At 38.7% G+C, this 27,552-nt stretch overlaps 1 protein-coding gene across 1 annotated transcript in view; it reads left to right on the top strand.

Moving 5' to 3' along the window:
* LOC102221752 (forkhead box protein J3) overlaps window positions 1-27,552 on the top strand; it is a 75,720-nt gene that overhangs the window by 21,747 nt on the left and 26,421 nt on the right. Inside the window, exons 4-5 of the mRNA XM_005808938.2 lie at window positions 17,772-17,846; window positions 22,611-22,694. Coding sequence (XP_005808995.1) covers window positions 17,772-17,846; window positions 22,611-22,694 — 159 coding nt within the window. The remainder of the gene's footprint in view (window positions 1-17,771; window positions 17,847-22,610; window positions 22,695-27,552) is intronic.

The following is a 27,552-nucleotide window of genomic DNA, read 5'->3' as shown; positions in this document are numbered from 1 at the left end:
TTCATTCCTTCATTTGTTCTCTCTGTTGATTCTTTCCTTACTTGCATCCATCTTACTGCCTTCCATTCCTTTTCTTATTGTGCCATCCTTCCTTGTTTCACTTCTCCCTTCCTTTCTTTTGGTTTCCTTCTATCCATGTGTCCTTTCTTGCAACTTGCTTGCTTACCACTACTCCTCCTATTTACTTTACTTTACCCTTTCTTCATCCCTTCCTTTCTATTGTCCAAATGTTGCATTCTGTCTTGCGTCCTACCTAACTTCGTTGCATCCTGTCTTGTGGCCTCCATTCTTCCTTCTTCTTTTCCTTTTTACTGCTGCATGTGAGCTTCCTTTCTTGTTTCCCCTTATGAGTCCTTCATCCTTTGCACCCTCCTTTCTTGTATTAGCCTGCTGTTAAGATAAGCTCATAGTGAAATTTACTACTTCATCTTCATGAAGGAATATTTAGGAAATTTATACACCACATACAAAACACAGTCCAGACATGTGCAGTCGGTGCTGACTAAATCGGTCTCTCTGAAACCCTGAGGCTTCAGGCAGCCTCTCATGCAGCCAAGCTAATTGCGTGCAAATTAGCAAACCCTAATATGAGGCTGTGAAGGGCAGCCGTGCCACAAAGGCCTTTGCCCTTTGGCTGACCACCGCGTATCACAGACAATCACCTGATATGAATCATTACTAGGCAATTTATTCAGGGTCACCACTCTTACTGCTGCACGTGAGCTCTACAGCTGAGAGCCTCGACAATCAGCACTATGCTTCATTTCCATCACCTGTTTTGATCATTTTGGTTTAATACAAAGTTGGGTAAGGCCACACCTATGCACATCTGTCCACATATGGAAGAGAATGTCTTAATATCAGAGGTGGTGTGAAACATGAGATGACACGATGGACAGTACTGGGTTCACGATGAGATTTTAGGAATCACTTTTTGAAAAACCAAGAAACTCCATTTTATTGTTTTTACATATAAAATAGAACTTTCACAAAGTATCATGGAAAAAAACAGTAATCGATTGAAGTGTACAACACTCCAGTCAATGTGTGACATCTCTAAAAGGTTTAAAAAATAAATAAATAAAGAAGCAATAAGCATTGGTTAGTCGCGCTGCTGGATTGTAACCAGGTTGGAAACTTCACTTTAAAATGCGAAAAGCAGAAATGGGAGCACGAGGCAAAAGACATATTAAGCAGTTTATTGAAACCGACATTTAAAATGAAACATCAACTCAGTAGTTAAAACAAAAACTTTAAACAGAACTAAAGGTTTCAAAAAAGTTCTAGTATTGTTTAGGCCCAATGATCAATTCAGAAGTTAGTTCAGGCATTCTTGACATGAGTATTGCAGTCATTGCTCGATGGCTTCATGAAGGACATCCACAGTCTAGACCTGGCATCTGCTTTTGTAAATGTCTCTTTCCGTTTAGTCTCAAATGTTTTGTTTCTAATCTGATTTAGGTCAGAGGAACATGAAGGAGTTTCCAAAACAGGGACGTTGGTTCCCCTGGAAAAAGTCCTTTGTAAGATGAACTTTGTCACCCCTTCTGACGAAAGACTCAGTAATGACTGCACAGCCCAGGGCCTTCAGTCATAAAGGTCTGCCCACTGTAGCATCCCCACATAGCCAGCAGTAGCTTCACTTCCCTGTACAACCTGAAGATCCATCATTCTACTGATGGAAAAAGTTCTTGTGAGATCCTCTTACCCTTTCAGTAACAATGGAAACCATCAATACACATTTTTCTCAGGCTTAAAATTTCCCTTCATCTTTTAATGTTTACCTATGGTTATTAGAGCTGCAGTCATTATCAGTAAGAGCCTTAATTTGGGTCAAGGATCGATCTGTGTCTTCACGGACACACAGTTGGATGCTCTGGCTGAGCACAGTTGATATTTAGTGGCTTGTGAACTTGGCTTTTGTGTCTTGACCCCCTGAGGACCCTTTCAAGTTTTACAGTTAGTCTTACATGAGCAGAGCTAGAGGTCTGTGAGACGTCTTGCTTGTGCAGCTCAACAGTCCTGCCAAAGACAGAAAACATTTGGACGTTATGATCAGCGGGTCAAGCTAGTGTGAATGCTGCCCTGTGCATGGATTTGGACTTTTAAGGCTAATGTTCTTAAAGCTTTGATTAGCTGATTAACTACTTGTTGGGGAGTTCATCTGTACAAAGTAAAATCAATTTTACATTTAAAAATATATCAACACACAGGAGTCAGAAGTTGGGAAGGTTGGCAAAATCAGTACGCTTCCCGCTCTTTCTGCCATACGTACGTATATAAATAAACAATTTTTCAAATATAATGTCGTTTTGAACTCCAGCGTTCAGAAACACTCCTCAGTCAGTGGTTTGCTTGACAATAGATGAATAGTCACTGATAAACCTGCTAACTTTCTCTCTGCAGCAAAATTGCCTTTGATGATTACAACGGCCAGAGACATTGAAAAACATATAGAGAACCTTTCTCTGTCACACCTCTGAGCTTCAGTGATAAACACACACAGCTCGCCAGATGTTACCATTCAAATATGATAATACAAGAACGCAAGCCTAACATTGTCCTATGAGTAAACCTCAAATGACATGCATGTGGGCTGCTTTATAATGAGCAGAAGGAGCACTCCGTTTGAAGCAGTCACTGGTCTGTCTCAGACTACTCTATGCTGTCCCTTCAGTAGATGTGCCTCTGCTTCTTCTACTGCTGCCTGCACTGCCTCCATTGTTAAGCAACTGTCTAGACTCTAGACCAATGATGTGATCGACTGGTGAAGTAATGCAAAGCTCAGATGTTTTCATTCCTTGCGTGGGTGTCCATGGTCTCCATTGTGTCTCACAGTTGTGCTCGTACACTAAAACCGAGTTGTTTAACAATTGGAAAACTATCGATAGCATGAGAAGTTGCTGTCTTAAAAAAAACCCCAGAGGATAATTCTTCAAAAAACTCATCCCTCGTGTTCTTTTAAAGGTGACTACAACTTATTTGTTGTTATCCCTGTCGAAATGTGAGATCAATGACATTTTCTTTGCCATTAATAAGTATGGCAGCCTTATTTTTTGTGTGGAATCTATTTTTCTCAAATTGATTTCAGGTTTTCATAGATGGAGTTTTTTAGTAGGACAGACATATGCAGCAATATGTGTGTTTGATGATTTTTGGAGATTTTTCTTCATTATTCTCCTCCATGTGGTCTTTGATAAGACAAGCTGGAATCCTCATTAAGCTCATGTCCCTCTTTTACTTATTTTGAATTGACTGTAGGTGTGGTGACGTTTACATTTACATCTTTACATGTCCATTTATAGTAACAATAACAAAAAAACCACAACCCAATTATTGCAAAACCAGTATTGAGGCAAGCAAGTCTGTAACCATTTAGATATAAAAAGGAGAAATTAACTTTTGTAGGGAAATAGTAGGCAAGAGTTTCTGTTCATAATGAAATTTGCACTTTGGATTCGGCTGTATAAGTTGTTGGAAACCGAGTGTCCTGACGTCATAGGAATCTCTTTCATCCAAATGTAAAATTAAATGTAATGTTATTTTTTTGTTTCTGATTTTGTCAAAACGTCTTTGATGATTAGAAGTATCCAGTAGGGTAGGTTACCATGGTGTTACCATAGTTTCTAGTGGATTTGTGTTGGCTTCAGGATATGTCTTTTAAAAGAAAAAAAAGAGTAAAAAAAAGCAGTTTTTCCAGACATCAAAATTATAAACTACAATAAACTCTCATTTAGTTAGATCTTTTTTAATTCAGCGTGGCGGACCTTGTGTGTGTAAAAAAAAAAAGGGGGTCATATTTATTAGAAACTGAAGGAGGAATGTGAAACTATTCCACAGTTTTTCTTTTTAAAGTCAGTATTCAGAAAAGCCACTGGAATCACCACATTGACATTTAACATATCAATGTTAAATGTCATGGGGCTTTGCATTTAATTTAACTGCTCTTTATGTGGACTTTCAGCCTTAGAGAAATTGTCGGTCTCTTTCTGCTCACACGTACTTATACGTTTTAGCCCAATGCTATTCATTCCCCTGGCAGATTTAAATTTAAAGGAATCTTCTGCTTTGACCAACATGATTGAAAAGGATATAGAAGTGTTTCAAATATGATCCAAGGAAGATGTTACTTCTCAGTTTGCTTCGCAAAATCTCATCTTAGCAAAGAAGACAACTTCTGGTCTTTTTTTGAACAGAAAGGTTTGGCCACAATGATGTAACATTTGTTTGACATAAAAAGGAAAAATATTCAACCCGAAGAACATCATCTATGCAGTCAGCTTGGTGGTGGGAGCAAGCTGACAGGCATCTTCATCAAAGTAAACAAGAAGACAAAATCAAAATTCTCAATCTCTGTCTACACAAATGACAATTTCAGAAAAACAGACGGCTAAATTTGTGAAAAAGCGCTTGGCAAAAAATCCACGTTTTTGAGGGGCCTGAATTAAATCCAATACAGAATCTGTGGTAGGAGGTAAAGATTAGGCTGATGACTAACAGGCTTTCCAGCCTCAGAGATTTACAACTAAGATAGCAGTGAAGACATATAAAAAGCTTCTCAGCAATTGAGCAATAAGAACCTTTTCTGACCAGACTCAATAAAAATAACTTTGAATCTGTCAGGGGTATGTGTAATTTTGAATTTAACTGTATGTATACTATATACATAAAAACGCAGCATATATCGATGCAGCTATTAATTATGCTTGTGTGAGAATCCACGGTAGGAGCTTTTAATTATGTACTAATCACTAGAACCAGTGTCGGTATTAAATTCTTAATTAAAAGCGAGGAATTTCTCTCGCTATCTCCTCGAGCGTTTGGCACGCGCCCAGCACTGTGTTCCGCTCTCCAACCAGCCAGGCCCACAGCACTCTCCATATGGCTAATAACAGGCTTAAGGCTGGTTTCCCTAGCACTGTGGAATGCAACAATTATGCTACAGAATGAGCTTATTTTGCTTGTTATAAGCTTTACATCCTGCCTGACATGAGTCTGTCGTTTGTCAGACCCCAACTAACATCGGAACGTCTCATAAAATGTTTCAGCGGAGAGAAACATTGATGTTTCAAGATGTTTGTTTGGTTCAGCAAAACAAGCCCACTCAAGTGAATGAAAATCTGTGCTGTAAAACATTTATGGTGCTTCTTATAGAAGAACAAAATGGTCTTGGGGTTTATTTTAGGTTTTTTTTTTTTTTACATTTGGATAGTTTTTTTTTGTTGTTGTCCTCAAACAACTGAGGTTCTATACCCCAAACAAATGTTTGAAAAATGAGACATGCGAACAGAAACTATTGTGCTGGTTGAGCTGCCTTTGAATTGATGACGACAAGCTGATCTCTTATTGGCTTTATTGACATTTTAATCACAGGAGGACGTGAGAGGTGGGACTGAGACGTTAATCAGGCGTCTTAACATCACATTTACTCGGTACTCGACTGTGTCTGAGCAGACTGACATACAGCCCAGTGGGTCGTCATTCATTCCATTATATTTTGACAGTCTTTCCAAAGTGTTTTGTGGACATTTGTGGGCATTTTCTGTTGGTTTTTAGTAGAGATGCACAGATCAGACAGAGCATTGCGGGCCAATTTTTGATCTCTGGTTTCTATAAAGCTCTTACCACATCTAATGCTCAGAGCTAATTCCTATTTATTTTTAGGGCCTAAACGTATTTTTGCTGCTTCTTTTTTGTCAGTTATTATTAATGTTTGGAACAAAGGAGCGGAAGTCATAGAAATGACTCTGAAACAGCGTTTTACTCATTTAAAACAAATATCACAGTTTGGATTTTTTGTTTTTACTATAAAAATCAGTGTCTTGTGTGTGCATCAGTGTTAACATGCAGACACTGAGCTTAGCTCTGAATTCTCTAAAAGGCTGTAAACATTTCAGGATTCAACATGCTCCATCACAGAAATCGAAAGCGTTAGAAAATAAATATTCAGCCTTGTTGATATCTCTTAAGTCAGCTCCGGGTCACTTTACTCCCTCACCAGTTGGACAAAATCTTCCCAAGTTGGGTATGAATTAGATTGTGTAATTAATTGTGTAGAAAATAAAACATTTTTTTTTTTTACTTTTTTGCTAAAAAGACAGGTATGAAACCAGCACAGCTTGACTATAAGCCACTCCGAAGTATAAGTCACATCAGTCGAAAAATGTGTGGTGAAGAGAAAAACGACATAAGTCGCACCGTAGTAATTGGAGAAATTGTCAACCGTGACTTTCTGTGTCTACATAACTAGAAACCATCTAGCGTAAACAGCAGTCCATCAGATCTCGAATAAACTAAAAAACAAAAGACTGTCGCTGGATGTTATTTGGATTCACATGAAGTGCAGCCCGAGCGTTCCTTCCTGCGTGCCCTGCTCTCCTGCTCGCACACCCCCTCTCCCGGAAAGCCGCTGACAGAGACTGTCACTTCACCGCAGTCCGATGGCTGACACAACAGCAACACAGCAACAGGAAGTGTGCCACCGTGACCTAGTTCGATCTGTGTTATTTCTGAAACACGTCAGTAGAATTACAACTGCGAGCATTTGTCTTTCTATATTAGCTGCAAAATTAGAAATCCTGCTAATTTGACGCAGGAAGGATGTTCAGGATACATTTACCAGGTTTATCTGATTTTGTCATTTGCTATCGTATGGACTATAGCTGAGGTTTTTGCTCTCCAGATCTAAATTTGTTGTCTAACCACTGTAAACAATACACATGCAATTCCAACTAATGCACTGCATTTCATTAACTATATTTCTCTGTCTCAGAATGTCTTGTTTTTATGCTTTTGGGGGTCTGTTCTTATTTTAGCCATTGTATTTATTTCACAATAAAAGTTTGTGGCTTGAAGGAATGCGATGTGAAAGCCAATTTCCTTCTGGAGCCAGTCCCAAATTGGCAAAAAATACCTTTATTCATAAGCGCTGCTCCCTCTGAATCCCATATTGTATTTATTATTTATGTTTTCTATTTAGTAAGTCTCTTTTACCTCTATATTTTTTCACTCTACATGCATCATAAGAAAAAAAAACATACAAGTGACTCATAAAGTAAAAGCTTTCATTAACAAACAAGCCAGGCTGTGTTAATGGTTCTGTGTTCAGTTATACACTGGGTTTAAGTGGGTTAGAACAACAGCGTATCACTCTGCTCTCAGATTTTATGGACGCCAGCAAAATGTAGCTCATAATTGTAGAAAATTATATTTAGTTTTCAACAATATCATAAGTAAAGATCTGAAAAGTGTGGGGCACTTTTTTATGCAACCATCTTTAATGCGGTACCACAAAAAAAACAAGTGCCCTCATTCACAAGAAACAAAATTGGGATTTATGATCTGTTTTTGTCTAAATATGTTGAATTCCAGTAACTTAATGACTCACAAGTTTAAATTTGATGTAGCTGCTAAGATGTGTTGCACAAGCTTCAAATCTTACAAATCATGTATTTTCAATCCACATCTTTGTTTTAGAATCTAAAGTATTTCCACACACCATCCATTAATTCAAACCCCACCAGGAGTTATCCTGCTGCTTCGCCTCTCGTCCTCTTCCCACTTTTCCTGACTTTTGAGAACAACATTTGACACCACATGTGGATGACGATGTTGTTTTTTATGATCACTTAGTGCCAAAATCAAAATTCTATGCTAGTTGTGATTACTTTCTTGGTTATGTGACATCAGGCCGATGTGGCACGTATATAAACTTTTGACCAACACCGTGTCTGCTGACGTGCTCGGGCATACAAACAAAATGCAGAAATCCAGCCTACAGATACACATTTTCAGGCACACACACCGTTAGGCAATTCACCTTTTCCCATAGTCAACGTGTGTGAGGAAAAGAAGAGTGTGGGGGAAGGGCCTATCAAATGAAATGAAATGAATATGTATAAGATGGAGTTTAAAATACCATCTCGTATTCAGCCCTGCATGCTCACCGAGCGTCTGTCACTCTGTCAGCATCAGGATATAATAAGGCGGCATTTCAATGACGCTCAGAACTCCGGAGGCTCTCACATCTAAGACACCTGTCCATATGTGCACATACCCTGAACTGCCTCCTCCAGCCGACTCCTGCTCCCTGTTTCTTTTTAGCGCACCCTCCCTTTTCCTCGGCTTCTTTTCCTCTGCCTTCAAACTGTACCACATCTTACTCTTTCTTTATGCTCTGCATGGCTCAGCTGAGAGATAGTAAAATATTCTTTTTCTCTTCTTCTGCCATTTCTTCCTTTCTTTTTGTTTCTTTTCTGTTTGCAGATGCACACGGATTACCTTTTTTTTAACACCACAACACACACCTGTAGGGCACTGGGCCCTCCTGAATACTGCTGGGTGTGTGTGCCTGTGGTCATAGGTTAACACTCCTGCCAGCAAACCTTTTGGCCTTTGACTCCCGTCTCCCTGCAAACACACACATCAGTAGACATTTCTCAGGGATCTACACAATGCACACAGGCACAAAAGGCTCATATTTTACCTTGCTCAAAAAGAAACAACAACAACAACAAAAACTTTCAGGCTGTTTATTGCAGCTTACCAAGGTACACTGAAACTGTTTTTTATCCCGGCCTCTAAATCTCACAATCCATCGCTTAACGCCACAGCGGACCCACATGTTTGATCCCTCTCATCTTTTAAATGTCATCTTGTAAAGTTTTGGTCGCTTTAATCATTCTTCGTCCTTATACGGAAGAAGACATCCCTTCCCTAAACAGCAAATCTGTTGATGGATGATTCAACCTAAAGATCAATGTCCATCCTGGGACCGGAGATCAGATGAATGTAAATGTCACAGATCTGCAAGATACTGGGAAAAGAAAGGGAAAAAAACAAACATGAATAACATTTTATTTTTCTGTAAAATAATCTGTATGGCTGTCAAGCAGTTTGAAAGTTTACCTGCAAATATAATATTAATTGGATTTTCTTTTTTTCCCCCTTCTGCTTCTAAATTTGTTGTGAGATGATTGAAATTAAATTAAGGAGAAAGACGGTTATTTTTTCCACACCTTGTAAAGACAATTAAAAATCCTTGAAATTAATTCATTTGTATTACAGCAACATAATCACACACAGAAAAAAAAATCTATAAAACTCACTAAGAGAACTGCAGCGGAGGGTTGCTTGTCGGAGTCATCATTTTTAGAAGCAATCATTAAATGTTAGATACATGCCAACTGTTTTTCTTTGTGTAGAGTGAAACCAGAAAAAAGTATTTCTTGTTGTAGCTTTGCAAGCATAAACATATGGAGTTTACTAAACTCTACAGAGACTTTTGCCGAAACCATCTGCTAATGAGACAATGATTGAGCTTTTCTACAACAGTCCAGGTGGCTTTGAGGTACACAAAAGTGGAAATCAGTAATAAGGCACTTTCATACTGTTACTGTAAGCATGGTGAACAATCTGTTATGCTGTGGGCCTGTTATCTGTCTATAAGGCCTGCAGGAACTGTTTGCACGGAGACAAAACAGAACATTCACTGACTCTGCCAGTAAATTAAAAACAGATCCACACTGCACCTTTTTTATTGGGATAAGGGTTCAAAACAGTAGATCACCACACACTAACATACCTCTAGTCCATTTCTCCGTGCATCCAAACTACATGTTTTACTCATTTGCATTGTTCATTTTTTACCTTCTTAGTTTTTTTCACTTTATAAACATTAACCACTTTTTTTTCCTGATTTTGGTCACTCACATGCAAGTAGACATGCCTTAAGTACAACCAATCAGATTGGCATTAAAATATTGCCAATGATCAGATCTCATTTGCCCCTTTTTGCATACAAATAACACATAGCCATAACCCTGGGCTGTTAACATTAGTGTTCAACATTAGAAACTACTGCTATTGTTCTGTGCTCAAAATACATTCAATCAGCTGCGCTGTATTATTCAAGGTTGAACACAGTTGGGGTTCACCTGGGTCGCTTTTTTTTGTGTGCAGGCACTTAAGCTAAAAAAACAAACAAAAAAAACAAGTTAGTTCACCTCCAGAACTACCTAATAGTGTGCCCTTGAATCTTAACCCACTCAATACGGGTGTAGCAAATTAATTACATTGTGAGACTTAACAAAGCTCAGTGGCAACATGAAGACACTGAAGATTTTTACCCATAAACAGCAGTGCATGATGGCTTACTGTCAGCTCAACTTTGCATCTTTATTATGCACATAGCATTGTATAAAAGTGAGCATTTGACTGATGGCCATCTTGGGAATATTTTGCAGTACAACTGAGTGAAACAATCATTACAATACAGATCTTATTATTGAAATCATTTAACTTTGGATTGTTTTATGCGATAGTTGTTTAGTTGTTTTAAATTACCTGACAGTAATGTCAGATTTTACAACAGCTTTGTTTCTTAAAGAGGAGCCACATCAGGTTTGCGAGTGATTCCAGGATGCATTGCGTTCACACAATAATCTGACTGTGCTTAAATTGTCCCAGACCATGCCCAAGAAGTTCTGAGGAAAACCTTCATTTAAGTTCAGGTGTGATTGTTTTGGATAATATTACACGTTTTTTGTTTTGAGCTTCTGATTTATTACTGTCAACCTTTTTGAAATAACTACAGAGGAATCATTCTCTCATGTTGTTGCTTTGTGTTGAACTCAGACGTCATGACCCAAATCACCCAAACTTACATAACGTCAGTCTTCTCCTCGTTTCCTTGGTGTGCCGCCACAAACAACACAGGCATATGAGACAGCTTGTCTCATATGCCTACAGTGAGAAAACTGCTCTCTGATTTGACCTTAACATATTGTACCTACTAACACATATTGTACACACATATCACATCGTATCATATTGCATTTTGTCAAGAAGTTATTCATGGTTATCAAGCCTGCTTTATATAACTAACCTCTTCAAGTTCAAGATGTTGCAGTCCATATTAAGCCTCAGCGTAATAAATGTGCAAATTATATGTACACTCACAGAGCCTGACATAACTAATAAATGTTTAAAAATGGAAATTTGACCTTATTTTCCTCCAACAGAACTCTAAATCTTCCACCCCGAAAAACAGCAGATGAAAACAGGAGATTATAAAATGAACACGCACAGGTGCGTTTTTGTCTGCGTATACATGATTTTAGTCAAACAAAACTCATTATTTAATGATACAATATGTTCACCAGTGCTTAAGGACTAAACATTTATTAGATATTTTCCTGTGGGAATGAGACAACTGAGCGTTTTCAGCGCGTGCTTAATCCCGGTTGACACACTCGGTTTTAAAAGTGTAAGTCAAAATAGATTTTATGTCCACTCATAAAAAAGCTAATTGTTCCACTCTGTCTCGAGTATTCATACCCCTTAGACCTTTTTATGGGTCACCATATTATTACCATTAACTTTATTTTATTGAGATTTTACGCTGTGGACCAGGGGGTTTCAAATCCAAGCCTCAAGTGCTGGTGTCCTGCAACGTTTAGTTTCATCTGTGCTTCAACTTAACTGAGTCAAATAATGAGATCATTAGCAGGACTCTGGAGATGTTCACTGCATTCTGAGGAGGTGATCCAGAATGTTTGATTCAGGTGGGTTTGGACCAGGGACACATGTAAAGTTTCCTGACATCCACCCTCAAGGTCTACTGTAGACCAACAAAAGTCTAGCCCAGGCGGTCAGCAACATTTTTCATTCAAAGAGACACATTTGACCGTGTTGCTACAAAATAAAACTCTGCTAGAGCCACATAAAAGGATTTACTACATCAAATGTTTTATTATGAAAGCTACCAAATTTAAACTTATAAATATAAATATTAGACTCTGCTTCAGAAGAATCTTTTTGTAAAAGAAGATTCCTTTTCAATAAATCCTCTATTACAAAGGAAAAAAAAATATAATGATGAGCCTTTCCTATAAATATGGAAAGGCTAGCAGCATAGTTTGAAGCTAGTTACTTTCAAATGCCTGTTGCAGATATTATATGCAGATTTTGCATTGGAACTTACTGAAAAACTCCTAAAAGGACAATTTCTCATTGATCTATAAAAAGCCATATTTCCGTTTTGGTTCTGTAAGAGTCACAGTGGAGGGACCAAAGAGCCACAAGTGTTGCTGCAGGTTGCAACTCTAAATCTGACCCATCAAAGTGATGTAGAGGAAAATTAAAGCTTGCTAAAATTTGTTCATCAAAAATTCTGAGAAGAGTGGTGGTGAGGGTTACTGTGTTTTAGGACAACTTCTAGTCCCCACAGTTTTACCCTTACAAAAGACTAGCAAGAAAGCCTTTTTTTTTTTAGAAATAAAAAAAGTTTTCAAATTTGCATAAAAGTGACATGTGGAAAATGTGAAAGAAGATGCTCTTGTCAGTTGAGTAACTTTTTTTTTTAAACTAGTAAGTTAATTGCAATGCCTAGCATGAAACTAACTTTATATTATCTTGAAAATGTCAAATCCATTGCAAAACATGAAGGCGACAGCAATATATGCTGAGTGGATACTTTTCATTTATAAGGGAATTGGAGGCAGGTCAGAGTTGATGGGAAGGTGGGCAGAGAGAGATGCAGGACAATCCTGGAAGGAAAGTTGTAGATTCTGTAAAAGACTAGAGACTGGACCAAAGATCAATCTTCCAGCAGGACAACAGCCCCAAACAAACAACCAGAGCTGCTATAGGGTGGTTTAGATAAAAGATATCCATGTGTTAGGATGGCTCTGTTAAAGTCCTGGTCTAAATATGACTGACAATTTGTGTCAAGACTTGAAACTGTATGATCACAAGTGCTCTCCTTCCAGTGTGACTGAGCTTGAGCTGTTTCACAAACAAGCCTTGGTAAAGATTTCTTCTATCTACCTAAAGCTATAGTAGAGACATCCTGGATCTGTGGTTGCGGTGTAGGCTGGTTTAATCATTTAAAATCCTTGTAGATTTCATAGACGTTGTAACATTAGTAGTTAATGTCAGTTTAATTTGTTTTAAGAACTAAATACTGTGGATTATTGATGATGAATATATGAATATTTGATCAAATGATTATTTCTGTGGGGAAGATATAAAACCCCAGAAGTTATGTTTGTCTGCTGCTATTACATTTAATTCTCAATGTAATTTTATTTCGTAAAAACCGCTACCAGTTTTATTTGGATGAAATAAATAAGAATCCCAAGCATTTGAAAGAAAATCCGATTTTCCTTTAGCTTTCGTCGTCTACAGATAACATTCCAACAAAAATGTATCTATGGTTCGGCTTAATGTCATGGAAACATTAAAAGAGAAAGTGTTTATGTAGTTTAGTTCATGGCAGAGTTACGAGATCTCCTCCTCCCCCCACCGATTTTACACATTATCCTTCCTGTGTGTGTTTTAAAGACACTCAGACATGCTCACACACAATGCCAAATGCTTGTGTGGTCCATCAGCTGCTGGGCAGTGATGGCGTTGCCCCAGCGAGGCCCAGAAAGCTCATTAATCAAGCCGAGCAAGGAGTGGGTGGAAGGAGGATGCAGCGGTGGATTTCATTATCTTACTTCACAGCACTGCTAATCAGTACATTTATTGATGGTGACTATCCCCATTCACTGAAAGATTATAGTTTCTGTAATATGAGGGGGACAAAAAGACGTTCACTCATGCAGTTTATATTTAGACACACAAACTGTACATTTGCAATCTGTGCGAGTGAGCTGGCTCGGATTGATGCTTTCCAGGTAGAAGGAGAATCGTCTTATGCATGTTTTTATAATTAGATGCATAGACGCACACGTGTACCCACCCCCACACACGCCTGCACACACACACACACACACACATGCAAGCGCAGCACCTAGTGTCCTTGCAGATGTCTGTAATAAAGAATGGTTTTGTTTCTCGCAGCTAACAGCAGGAAAAATGAAAAGTGGGTATGTTATTTTTATGGACATAAATGAAGAGGAAATATTTATATTGAAGTAAATTTTAAATATTCCAAGGTTTCCTCCAGAAAACCTGCTAAGCCCGGTGGTTGGGTGCCATGGCAGTCATTCAGCCAGCAGCCTGTCGTGTTTTTCAGTTAATTTTTTATTTTTTTTAAATTAACAGGACATTTTAAAATATCACTTGATAATCATGTATTATTGAAAGATTGGAAGATTAATACCTGAACACCAACTATAAAGTCTTAAAAAATGCAAACATTTTAAAGAGACTTAAACAAATGCTTAGCCTGGTGGGGACACAAGTAAAGCCTGGTGGCCCGCCAGGCTTATAATACACTCTGGGAAACCCTGTATTCTGAACAAAAAATCCAATTATTACAGCATTTAAGCTTGTCCCAATAAGCAGTTAGTCAATTAATCTCAAAATAAATTAAAATGAGCTTGATTCTGTTGATTAATATGTTTTCTTTTTTTTTTTTTTTTTTTTACATTCATTTCATTTATTACATACATTTATTATTATATACAATTCATTTATGGTTTTGGTTGTAAGTGGTTCCGTCTTATTTACTGTTTTTTGGTTGTTGTGTTTTATATTGGATGTTTAAAATGTCTTTCAGTTCCTGTGTTAAGTGTCCTTTACAATATTAAAGTTTGTCTTCGGGAGAGCAAACTTGCATTACGAAGGACACGAGCAAAGAAATACTGCTGTCGTCCGATAGTGAAAGACGACAGCAAGTAGATGTCTGTCGTCTCCATACATCTTCTTGCTGTTCATTTAAAATATGTAAAAGGCTTTCTTTGTTGGGGCTGGACATTATCTATTATCTATGGTTGTTAAGCTATCCAGTAAAGTTATTTGAAATGTCATCAAATCAACAAACACTGTTTAAGACGAATCGAACGATGACGTCAGCTGTTGTGAGTTCAGTCACATAAAGGCAATCACATGAAGCTAGAAAGTCCATGCTCAAACATTAAAAAGCAAAGACTTCTGAGTCATCTTTTAGTTTATTTTTTTTCCAAAATTAAACCAATGTTAAGTATTTGTTCTGTGAGATCTTCTTTCTTTTCTTCTAGTCTGCTAAATAGAAGTTGTTCCCATTGCAGTTTGACCATTTTAATACATCCAGACGTAGCCGTTACCTTTTTGTTATGTTTGAAGTAGGGTTGCATGATGTCACACACATCGATGAGCCCACAGGGAGCTCAGCATTTTAACCAGACTCCTTCAGGTGTAAACTGGGGCTTGATTTTCAAATGGCTGCTCTCGCTGCTGAATCCAGGAAACTGTTCTAAAAATCATCACTTTAAACTCTGTTGAACCATCAGGGGCCCAACTTTTGATTCCACACAGTGGGAATAATTTTCCCACAAAACTTTTAGTGACATTATGCGGACTGAATTTAAGCCGCTAAGAGATTTTTATTGTTGGCTCGAGTGATTTTTTTAAATTTTATTTTATTTATTTATTTTTTTAAGCACCATCGAAGATCAAGGACAAACATACAAGAAAATCCCAGAGTGTGCAAAGACTGAAATACACAAGATTGTGCAGACGCTGCAAGACGTGCACAGGTGTGCATAAACTGCCTTAGTTATAAAAAATAGTGCATAAATACACAAACAACAACAACAAAAGAAGTTGGTAGAAGTTAGCAAAGTCAAGCTTGCTGCTGAAATGAAGGCGCTTTCTGTGATTAATCAAGCGGCACCATCCGTGAGATATATATATATATATATATATATATATATTTTTTTTTTTTGGTAGATGGGGGGGATTGCAGCGGCTGAGGGAAGAGCGGAGAGAATTCCTGTTTGCCTTTTTCAGTCACCTGATTGCCACGCTTTTCCTTGATGGACGGCCAGCGACCTGTCAAGTAAAGCAAAAACTGGTGAAGCATTTCTTTGGGAGGATTGGGGCAAAGTAAAGGCGGACAAGGCTGCTACAATATGCTGCGGACTGAGGGAGGAGATGAGTTTTGCTGGAGAGACAAAGCTTGAGTGGAGCAGTAAGAACAAGGGAGGAGAAGGAAAAAAAAAACCCAGAAAACCCTCCTCCGATCCGTCTATCTTCTCCCCTCCTCCCCAGTGGTATTAATTAGCAGCAGCAGATGAGTGGAGAACAGAAGCCTGAAGGGAGAACAGGTTCATGTCAGGTTAGTGTATACTGTTGTTGGCCCCCCTCTCTGGTCTCCTGCCTTTCCCTTTATCCTCTCATTCCTCTCACGCGCAAAAATTCACATATCATGAGATCTCAACCACAGAAGTATCAGCTCGCTCTCATCACTGCACACACACGCCCCTCCCTCCCCCCCACACACACCTACTCACCCCCACACACCCACACACCCCCACACACACACACTTAATAAGCAGAAGCCGCAGTAATTCCAGTGAGATCGGAGCTATAGTTTTACCACAGCTCCTCGCATATTCAAAGAACGCATTCAAACCCAGGTATTGCCCGAGACTGGAAAATCATATAAGCGTCCAGCCTCACAATTACTGCAAATCATGGCTCCGGTATTGTATTTGCTTGCCAATTATCTGTGGCAGTTTGCGTTTTAGCTTCCCCTTTTCAAGTATATGTTTCAGATGTGTCCGGGAGACGAATCTAATTCAGTTTGCGACAGTCCAGCTGTTTGCATTTTGCTGCAGTAATTGCTTGGATTTCACCTTTGTGTGACTTGTCATTTTGCATCAAGCAAAAACACACGACTAAAATCTCTATACCAGCCGTGTCGTGTTAAAAGCAAATATGTAGTTTCTCAAATTTATAAGCTGATTAATTTATTTTATGTGGTCCTGTGTTACTTGTGTTTGTAAGAGCTTTATCTGTGTATGTGCTTTTCGTGGCCTGGTATTACATTGCATAATCATAAGCTATGCCTTTTTCATTGCAATTAGATGCGCAGCATAAGAAGACTCATTTGACCTTGCAGTGCTCTCTGACTCAGCTCCATCAGAAGTGTTTAATACCCACATTGTCTCGAAATACAGCAGTAAATCGTGCTTTAGTACTCTGCTCTCTGATGCTCATTAGCATGTATCCTTATACTGTAATGCTGCCTTTAAACTGTTGGGTTTTCTTTGATCAACTTACCTTTCTAATAAAGCAAATAACGGGTTTTTCTCTTTGCAGTCTCGTTAGATTTCCTTAATTGATATTTTGATTGCTTAGAAAAAGAATAAAATGAGGAACACTGGAAGATGTGAGGTTGAATTAAAGAAACCAAACAAAAAAATAACAATAACTTTTATACCGACTCCAGAAAATTGTTTAAACTGTCCAAATATTTTTGACTTTAATATTGTGGCTTGTTTTTGTCGACTGCTGAAAGCAATCAAATTATAAATGACATAGGGGTTTTCAAATAGCTGTTTGTTTGGACTCTGCAGTAATAAATTTGATAATGAAAATGCTCAAATTGGGTTAGCGAAACTCCCTGATTGAATAATGGCAGCCTATATTGCTCCACTTTGAGTGCAGCCAAGATGGTTTAAGGTGGGAAATAATGATGGAAACAATCATGATCGGGATCTTAGGCCCCGCAGGCTACTATCTTGGACATTTTTGAAGGTCCTGAGTTGAGAAAACAAGCACGTTTGCCAAAGAATTCTTGATTTCAAATCTTTCTTGTTAATCTGTACAAAATAAGCAAGAAATATGACAGCATAAAAAATAGGACAAATTAAGACTCTTGAACAAGTCAAAGAAACTATGTGCTATGAGCTCATAGTTGCTGTGAGCAACTATGAGTTTTGGTAGAATCACCAAAACTCTAAAATCACAAAGTTATCAGCACTAAAAAGCAGTAATTTGATGTTTATTTACCACTTAACTTGTCTTTTATTTCTTTTCTCTCTTTCTTCCTGCAGAATTCTATCCGACACAACTTGTCATTGAACAAGTGTTTTCTCAAAGTGCCTCGCTCCAAAGACGACCCTGGGAAAGTAAGTATGTTCAGACCAGCATGACGTGACTTAAAAGGTTCTGTTGAATTCGGCTCATTGTATAATGGAAAAAAGAAAAAGAAGTACATTTTGGCAAATGATCTTAAATGTGGTACAAACAGGGCTCGGTTTGGAGAAATAAATTCAATTACATTCAATTCAGTTTACAGACAATTAAAAACATGTGTAATTTCAAGACACTTTTTAAAAAGACAATCCCAATTTACTATGTATAATTAGATCAGTGCAATCATTCAGCCAGATTTAAATTCAGGCTCATATTTGATGTTCTAATTTATTACTTTGGGTCGCAATTAATTTCTATAAAGAGCAAAACCAGAGAGATAATGAAACATTAAATATTGTAGGTAATGCACAATTGGAAAGCAGTAGAAAGTGGCAGAGTGAAGACAATCGGCCAGTATGTTCTCCAGTGTCCGTGGCCCATATCATCATAGCTATAGAAAGTTGCAGAGGATTTTCATAAGCCACTCTAACTGAAAACTTTGTCAAAAAGAAAGCTTTGAACCTTGTTTGCCTCACAAAGAAAACTGAGTTAGTTGGACAGGAGACCAGCCTGATAACTAAAAAAATCTGCTTAACATTCTACTTTTAGAAGTTCTTGGAACCATCGGTACTCTGTCTGAAACATATGGAAGAATCAGACCTGTGATATTTATGATGGCCCTAATTAAACAAGAGCTTTATGTGGAGGTTTTTTCCAATTTAGTGAAGTCGATAAGGAGGGAAAAGTAGAATGGAGTATGTTCAAATATAATATACTGTATATACTGAAGTACTGAGGGACAGTAAAGGTTATATTTATTGCATTGTATTCGAAATTTTGAACTTTTTCTGAGTAGAAAACTATTTTCCAACCATCCATCCAAATCTGCATTACAATTTGAAATTTCTGAAACGAATCCATACCAAATTATTTGATTTATTCATTAAAATTTGCTTAAACAAAAGTGAGAACTCTGGAAATTTGATGCAAATGAATATGGAATTTTGACTTTGGGGGAAAAAATGGACAGCGACCCCGAAGAAATTTCTGCATAGGGTATTCCTATGTAAAATTTATTTTACATAGGAATACCCACACACACGTGCACCCCCACGCACCCACGCACACACCCCCGCACGCACGCCCACACGCACACACATGCCCTGTGCACTTTAAAGCAGTTTGTGACTCCATAACCAGCTGTGGTGAATGCCTAATGCGGTTTTCTCTGTGTTCTGCTTCTCCTCCAATATTGATTCTGCCGAGTAATAATGTGGCACAGAGAGTAATGAATAATAAGTATATGTAGGTACACACCTTCATATCCAAGGCCTTTCATGCATCTGTTATGCTTTATTAGAGTTCTCTTCTCTGCCTTTTCTCTCCTGGACACAATCACAGGAAGCTTTAGATATGTTTCACGCCTGGCGCTGCTGCCCCTGCTGCTCCTCCTGTTGTGGTTACGAGGCAGACTTTGTCTTTTTTTTTTTTTTTTTTACCACAGCCACTTCTGCAGCGCCAGTTTGATAACAACAATTTGTCAAGTCCTTGTTTGTGCTGAATCGAAAGACTTGGGCTCAGATGGGGGGCGAGGGGAGGAGAGTATGTAATTAAGGTTGATCACTGAAGCTTGCCTTTACATTATTTTTTAATAAACGCTCAAATGTTCAAACTTCCACTCTTCACAGGATTAATGCAAGAGCTGACCTACAACTTTTATAGAAAGAGAGAGAAGAAAAAACTAAAAAAGCCAAAACTTTTCAATGAATTCTCAAAACTCTGCTCATTTCGTTTGGGGGAGGAAGGCTGGTGGAAGGAGTTTCTTCTGACTGTGGGGATTTTGGAGCCATTGAAAAATGAATTAGGGGGGAAGAAGCTTTAAATAATTCAGAGGAAATCCTTCAGCTTGAGTGGAGGCCTATAGTCTGGAAAGACACAAAGAGAGTGGCTCCCCTCCTGATTAGCCTGACTTGGACCTGAGCAGCACCTTAATTTACTACCAAGATCGAAGCGGTCGATACCTTGGCACCGGGAATGGAGGGTAGGAGGTGTGTGTGAGGGGGTCATCTGTGTGTGGAGAAGTTGAATGTACATGTTCTGCTTGAAGCCGCAGAGAGAGGGGTGAAGCTAAATCATGAATGTGCTAACGTTAATTGGCTGTGTACAGCTCAGTGATGTGGGACTGAGAGACAAGGGGAGGAGAAGAGGAAAGAAATATGGGGGCGGCGGGGAGGGTGGGGGCGGGTTGAAGCTGAGCTGCGTCTGTGGCCAAGAAGAACCTCTTAGATTCATCGTACAACTTTAGCTCTCCTTCGGAAGGAGGAGGAAATATGTTGCACAAACTAAAACCAGGAGGAAATTAAGGACCTGTGAAACGGCTATTGGCAAAATATTATCCCTCATTGCACAGTTAAGATAAGATATTGACATGCTTTAGAAAAACAAAAACAGTATTTCTCTCTAAATCTTTCACGTTTTAGGTAAGTTCAAATCAACAAAATTTTTTCTGCGTGCTAAGTACCAGAATAATGAGAGGGAGAACTTTTTAGAAGTTTTGTAACTTTCTGTCCAGAAAATTCAAAAGGATGTAAACAGTTCAAGGAAGTCAAGATGATGATGTCATGGCTTTGTAGGCTTTTGATGGGCTAACTTACAAAATTTGAGGTTGGGTCCCAACTGTGGTTGTATTTTGATCCGCAACTCAAATGTTGCAATGTTCGTCTTTTCAAACAATCTGTTTCAAGTGTAAAGACCATAAGATATTCATACCGTTTATGGGGAAGACAGATTCTGGATGTGTTTTGGTACAAAATGTTCCTATCAACCCCAAAACAATAAGAAAAGACCTTGTGAAGATGTGAAGAGGGAAATGAGTCTTGTGCTGATGGAAGTCACACGAAAAAGATCATTACTCAGAAAGCCACATAAAATCCAAATTTATATTTTGCAAATGCACAGGGGAGCATCGTGTGGTTTAATGAAGCTGAAATTGAATTGTTTGATTACATTTGACGATTGTGACATTTTAAGGGGAAATTGAAAGCTTGCGAGTCCAAGAACATAAACCCAGCTAAGCAACGTCTCAGCCAAAACAGATAAAGCTTGGTAGCAAATGGATAATTACCCAAAGCATACCGCCAAAGACTGTAAATTTAGAACAACAAACTTAACATTTCAAGAGGCCGTCACAAAGACCTGAGGTCAGTCTTGTCGAAAATTAGACTTGGATCAGGCCTGGTTGAAGAATACCCAATAACTTTGGGGAAAAAAAGTTACAGAAAATTGTACTAAATTCAAACGATATGTATGTAAACTCCTAAAGTTAAAGAAAGTGATGGTCTCATATTATTCTGGCTATCAAATTGTGGTAAAACACACTCAAATAAGAGTTTTAAACCATAAATGTTAATTTAACCGTAATGTTTTAATGTTGTGTCTTAAAAGCGTGTGAGTGAATTTTATGTGGAAAAATGTGGCCGTAAAAAATCAAGAGCAGGGAACTGTGCTCAAAAGAGAAGCAGATGCTTTAGATTTATTTAAAATAGATGGGAACATTATCTAAAGATGTGCAACTAATGTAGGAAATTTAAAGTTGTGCAAATAACAACACAGGCGTTTAAAAGGGTGATTCCTTTTCTTTTTATTTTTTCTTCCGAAGAGATGTGGCTAGAAATTTCCTGGGTACCACATCAGGATAATTTTCAGCTTGATTGGCCATGATTGGTTTCAACTTTTTCTCTGTCTCTGAAGGCACTATATACAGTAAACTGAGTACGACACAACTTTGGTTAACTTTTTCTGTAAAAGTACTTGAAGAGAAATCTCAAACAGCCAAAATCAGTGTCGGTGGGTTGAGTGCCATAATCCACCACAACGCTTCGCTTTAAAAATATGATCAGAGTACCTGAGAATCCTGCTCCTTTACCAAAAAATGTTGAACAGCAGAAGAAAATAAAACCATGCCTCACATATGAACAGCATGTAAAAGTGACGGATGAAAAGCTGAAGTTTGATTAAACTTTACACATCTTCATAAAGGCTAAAATTGTACTGTGGTCATGGGTTAAAAGTCACATTTTAGAAGTACTTTCTCCTGAACAGAGTGACAGACTGACATATTGGTCTTTAATGTGGCAAAAAAGCTGCTTTATTATTATTATTATTATTATTATTATTATTATTATTATTAAGCTGTTGGTAGTGACCAAAACAGAGAGATTGGGAGTAAAACATTTCAAAATGGCATCTTCTGCGGTGATGCTTCTGGTCAGAATGCCTACAAGCAGAAATGCATTAACTACCGTTCTTGGGAAGAAGCCTCATAGAAAATGAGGACTAGTTGGGGACATTATATCTCATGGCCGCTTTGGGAATAGCTCAGCTTTGGTTGCACTCACAATGCAGGCGCTTAAAATGCCACTTCCACCCTAAAACATATATGTTTTATAACTTAATATTAGATATCTGCTGATAAAGCCTATCTGCTTCCCCAATGCGACTACTGTCTGCAGCTGCAGAATACTCCCAACTACTTATAAATAATTCACATGACCCCAAATACAATCTACTGACAGAATAGTGAGTGAAAATCCTGTTCTTAGCTGGAAGAAGCATCCCTCTCCAGATTTCCATAGACTTCTCTTGCTTTAAATGAGAAAGTAAAAAGGTAATAATGAAAGTTTTACCTGAAGTCTAAAGGCTTGTAAAGACCTGAATGCTGACCTGTGTGTTTTTTTTTTTTTGTGATTACTTTTCAGGGCTCCTACTGGGCGATAGACACCAACCCTAAAGAGGACTCGGTGCCCAGCAGGCCGAAGAAGAGACCACGTTCTGGGGAACGGGTACGATTTTACCAATCTTCCAGAATCTTTAGTTTGTTGCCACAGAGAACAATTCCTGGGAATACATTCAAAACACTCGGTGAGGGCACATGAGGACAACAAAAGATGAACTCTTGTGATGCTGCTGCAGAGATATTTAGACAGATTTTAAAAAAAGCAACATTTTTTTAAAATTCCAAGCAGCAAAACTAGCAGCGCAGCTACCGTTCTAAACGGTTTGGCTTATATTGACCCCTTCATGTGGGCAGAAATCTAAAAACCCCACTTGGTTATGGAAAAAAAACTCACTGGCTTCATGTGTGGTTCATTTAAACTGAACCAAATCATAGTCATGATTAAACAACGCTGTGCACATATGTGCTCCCTGATGTTCACCAGAGGCTCGTCGGGCGCATTCTTCAGCATCTCACAGGAGGAGCAGGAAAGAAAAGTTACAGGGAAGATGAGAGAATGCAGGCGCAGGAATGAAGATTGGTTTTGAAAACACTGATTGACAGCAGAGGAGGCTATAAATATACGTAACCCAGCATCGGCTCGGCGGAATGCGGCTGGGTGTTCAGTCATTAACCCTGCAGATCTGAATACAAAAGCGGTGCCGGGGTAGCTCCACCATGAGTTGCAGGTCTCGTACAAACCCCTTATACAATCCTCTGTTGTTTTTGCTCTGTGTGCAACAAACTGTGCATGAAGTTTCGGTTTCTTCAGTACTTAGTTTGCATACTCATAAGCAATTAGATGTTTTTTAAAAAGCATTGAGACCAAAGAGACAGCTTCTAGTACATATAAAAAAAAAACTAGAATATTGTGTAAAAGTGAAATATTTACTGTCAGCCATCTCAGAAAGTGAAACTCATATATTATATTGAATCATCCCACTTAGAGTGACGGTTATAGATAATGAAAACCTAAAATGATGTAAAAAAACTTGTGGTGTCACACCCTCATCGACTAATTAACTCAAAACACCTGGTTCTTCAGTCGCTCACTGTTTTGGGGTAGAAAGCTACACAATCATTGGAAAAACTGCTGACTTGACAGATGTCCAGAAGACAGCCATCAACGTCAGTCACAGGGAGGGTGAGCCACAGAAGGTCGTTGCTGAAGAAGCTGGTTGTTTACAGAGTTCTGTATCTAAACATATTCACAAAACATGGAGTGGAAGGAAGAAGTGTGCTTGGAAAAGATGCACCAGCAATGGGAAAAACTGCAGCCTTAAGAGGAATATCAAATCAAATTCATTCCAGAAGAGCCAGCACACACAGACGAATACTAGACATGGACTACAAATGTCACATTCCCTGTATGAAGCCACTCTTGAACCAGAGACAAATTCTTACCTGAGTTTCGGACAAAAGGAGCTGGAATTTTGCGTAATGGTTCAGAGTCCTGTAAATTCTGCATTTCATTTGGAAATTAAGATCCCAAGGTTTTGAAAAAGAGAAGAGATGAACAGAATCCATCTTGCTTGATGTCCAGTATGAAGTTTGAAACAATCGGTGAGGGTTGAGGTGCCAAGTTGTCTGCTGGTCTTGGTGCACTGTGTTTCTAAAGTCTACAATCAATGCAATTGTCTGCCTGGAAATTTTGGAGCTTTTTATGCTTCCCTCTGATGACCAGCTGTATTATCCTTTATTTTCCAGCAGGACTTGGCATTTGCTCACACTGCCAAAGCCACCAAAAAATGGTTTATTGACCATGTTGTTCCTGTTCTTGATTGGCCAGCACACTTCCCTGATCTTTAACCCTCTAAAAAAAATCTATCGGCTGTTGTTGTGAAGAAGAAGATGAGACACAACGCCCAACAAGGAAGCAATCTGGTCTTCCATTGCCTCTACACAGTGCCACAGGCTGATCGCCTCTGTGCCATGGTGCATTGATGCAGTAATTCATCCAAGAGGAACCGCAACCAAGTATTGAGTTCATAGAAATGTACATACCTTTCACTAGTCTGACATTTATGCTTGAAACATCCATTTTTGATTGGTGTAATGCAATATTTCTAATCTTATGAGACACTGAATGTTCAGGTTTTCTTTACCTGAAAGCCATAACACATGAAATGTTTAACTCTATGTGTAATGAATGTCTCCAGATCTGTAAAATTTTATTTTCAACAAAATATTAACCAGACATCAAAGTGCAAACAGTTTTTATCAATATTGAGCAGGAGTGGTTCATGTCTGTGTGTGTTGAAGGACAGAAGGAATGCATGACTCAAAGCTTTACCAAACTCTACCTAACACTCACAATACGCCTCTCAGCAACTCCCATGCAGTTCAAATGGTTAATGATTGGAATATAGTGGTTTCAATTGGTTTATAATGTATAAAAATGTACGGTTCTGATCTTCCGAAAACTTCACACTGTTTAGACGTGTGCTCAAGTCACCAGCTATTCCCTTGCGTATGATTTACATCAAAACCTCTAATTTCCAGGAGCTCCAGCTTCACTGTGCAGATAATTCTCTTGTTTTTATTCCACTAGATTCCAGCGAGATTTTCTGAACGTACACCTGACCGTGTTGTGACGTACAAGTTGTTCATCACTGTTGCCTTTCTACCTATTATCCAACATCTCTTGTCACTGCTTGTTGGAACATAATCATTATCTCCCCGTTTTCCTGCCACTCTCCTCTCTGCCTCCTGGTCCATGCCGCTGCCTCACCCTCTCCCCCGTCCCCCCATTCAGTCTTGGGAAAAGCTCAGGCAGGCGTGGAGCAGCAAAGTGCACAATCACCGTTGCTCACTTGGGGAAGACTGGAGAGAGAGAGAGAGAGAGAGAAAGTGTTGCCTGAAAAGAAGCAAGAGAGAAGTTTGGAAGGAAGAATGCAGAAAAGAGAAACAGACGTCAAGGTAGACAGAATGTTGAGGAAAAATCGGAGCTACGAGGAGGGGAAAAGAAGTAAAGAGGAGCTGGAGGAGGAGGGAGGAGAGAGTATTCCGGGCTTGTGTTCCAGTTAATTACCACAGTAGGCCCTGGGGCTGCCGTTAGACATATTTTCTTCACCAACGATTTTTTTTTTATTACAAACATTAATTAATTCAGAGCCTTGTCATCTCGTCTTACATGGATGGGCCCTTCGACCCCTTTTCTCGTGCCTCACTTGCACCGCTGGCAGACACACCGTGGGCTGTCACATGGGCTAAGGAGAAAATGGGAGGTTACAAGTGCGGAGATTTATGCCGACATTACTGTCTGAGGGTGGGGGGGGAAGGTGGACTAAATATGTCTTTGTGTTTTTATTGGGGGGTGTTTAGTTGCACCTGGGCTGTGTGCTTGTAAAGAGTTTTAAGTTGGCAGCGAGGCTAAACGTCAGCCTCATAAATCCATTGTGCTGTTAGCCGCGTAGCTGCGGTGAGGATATTTACGGCCCTTTCATTTCATGTATACCTCTCCGTCTGCCTGTCTGTCACCGCTCAATTATCTACCTATTCTTTCTGTCTTCCCGCTTTCTTCCACCAGCCCCATTTTTTTTTTTTACTCTCCCCTCGTCTCCTCTTTGTTGGTATTTTTCTAAGAGCTTCCGTCGGGGGAGCCGGCAACCCGTTTGTCTGGGAGTTTATCATAAATTAAAGATTGCATTGTTACCAACCAATCCTCTTACTATAAGCAGTTTGGGAAGTCAGCCAAGCCAGCCTTGAACCTTAAAAGAAGTCAAACAAGGAGAAAAAAAACACATATTTTCTTCTTTTTTTTTTTTTTTTTTACATTTTTGGGGCATCAGTGTTGCCCCGAATCAATCCATGAGTAGCTTCTTGTATCTCATTGAGCTGTGCCCCTGCTTCGGCTCGCAGAGAAGACGGCGGCAAATGAAACGCTGCAGAATACGCCTGAAATGTGTAAATAATTCATGAGGAAGGCTTGATTCATCTTACCAAGTGCAAGTGATGTGTCCACTTCCCAGTCTGACTAAGTGTCCGGCAATTTACGCGAAGCGCGCGCCGACTTGTTCACGCGGTTCTCAGCCCGGAGCGTCGGGGTGAATCAGGGGAGGCTCGTAAAAGAATCATGAACTTGAAGCGGACAGAAATTTCCTCATAACCTTTGTCACATTTAATTTCTCATCTCATTGCCAAAATCCTCTGGGTATCCCCAATCAGTGCGAGCCAGATTTACAATTCTAGTGAATCTAAATGAGGAGAAAAGGCTCTCAGGAATTCAGGAAGTGCTACATTATGGGCTGCACTCTGCTGGATTTATTTATTTTTTTGCCACAGGAATTTGTCCAGGCTCACTTATTAGTACATGTTAGTTATAATTGACAGTAAGTATGTATTAAGTTAGTATATATTAAGTTTGTGTATCATTTATATACATGTATGTGCACAGTATATATGTGTTTTAAGCTTTTTCATGTTTTGTCATGTTACAAACACAAACCCCAGTTTATGTCATTGAGGTTTTATATGAAAAATAAATAATTGTGCAGTGAAGGATTAATGATACAAAGGTCTTCTTCTTCTTCTCTTTTTTTTTTTTTTACATACAACTCTGCTAAACGTGACATGCATTTGTATTTCGCCCCCTTTAATTTGATACCTTTTAGTAAAATCTAGTGTAAATAACTGATTAAAGATGTTGCCTTATTCTTAAACAGTGTCCATGGGAAGATTAACGTTGCTTAAAGCGTTTAATATCAAATTGTCTTACTTGTGACATTCCTTAATACTATCTACATGTTATTAATTCAGGCCGGTACGTACTTTAAAATGTAATATTGTCGTTAGCTGTGATATGGATATAAGAAAATATTGCTTAAAATGTAACACACAGTAGAGATAAATGGAGTAATGTATGTTTCCATGTAAAATAAAGTGTATTTAGTGATTCTAGTGACAGTAAAAGAGTGCTTCATCGC

Source organism: Xiphophorus maculatus, chromosome 1, assembly GCF_002775205.1.
Source record: "Xiphophorus maculatus strain JP 163 A chromosome 1, X_maculatus-5.0-male, whole genome shotgun sequence".
Classification (NCBI taxonomy): Eukaryota; Metazoa; Chordata; class Actinopteri; order Cyprinodontiformes; family Poeciliidae; genus Xiphophorus; species Xiphophorus maculatus.
The sequence above is the reverse complement of the archived record's forward strand: the minus strand, read 5'-3'. Positions and strand labels throughout refer to the sequence as shown.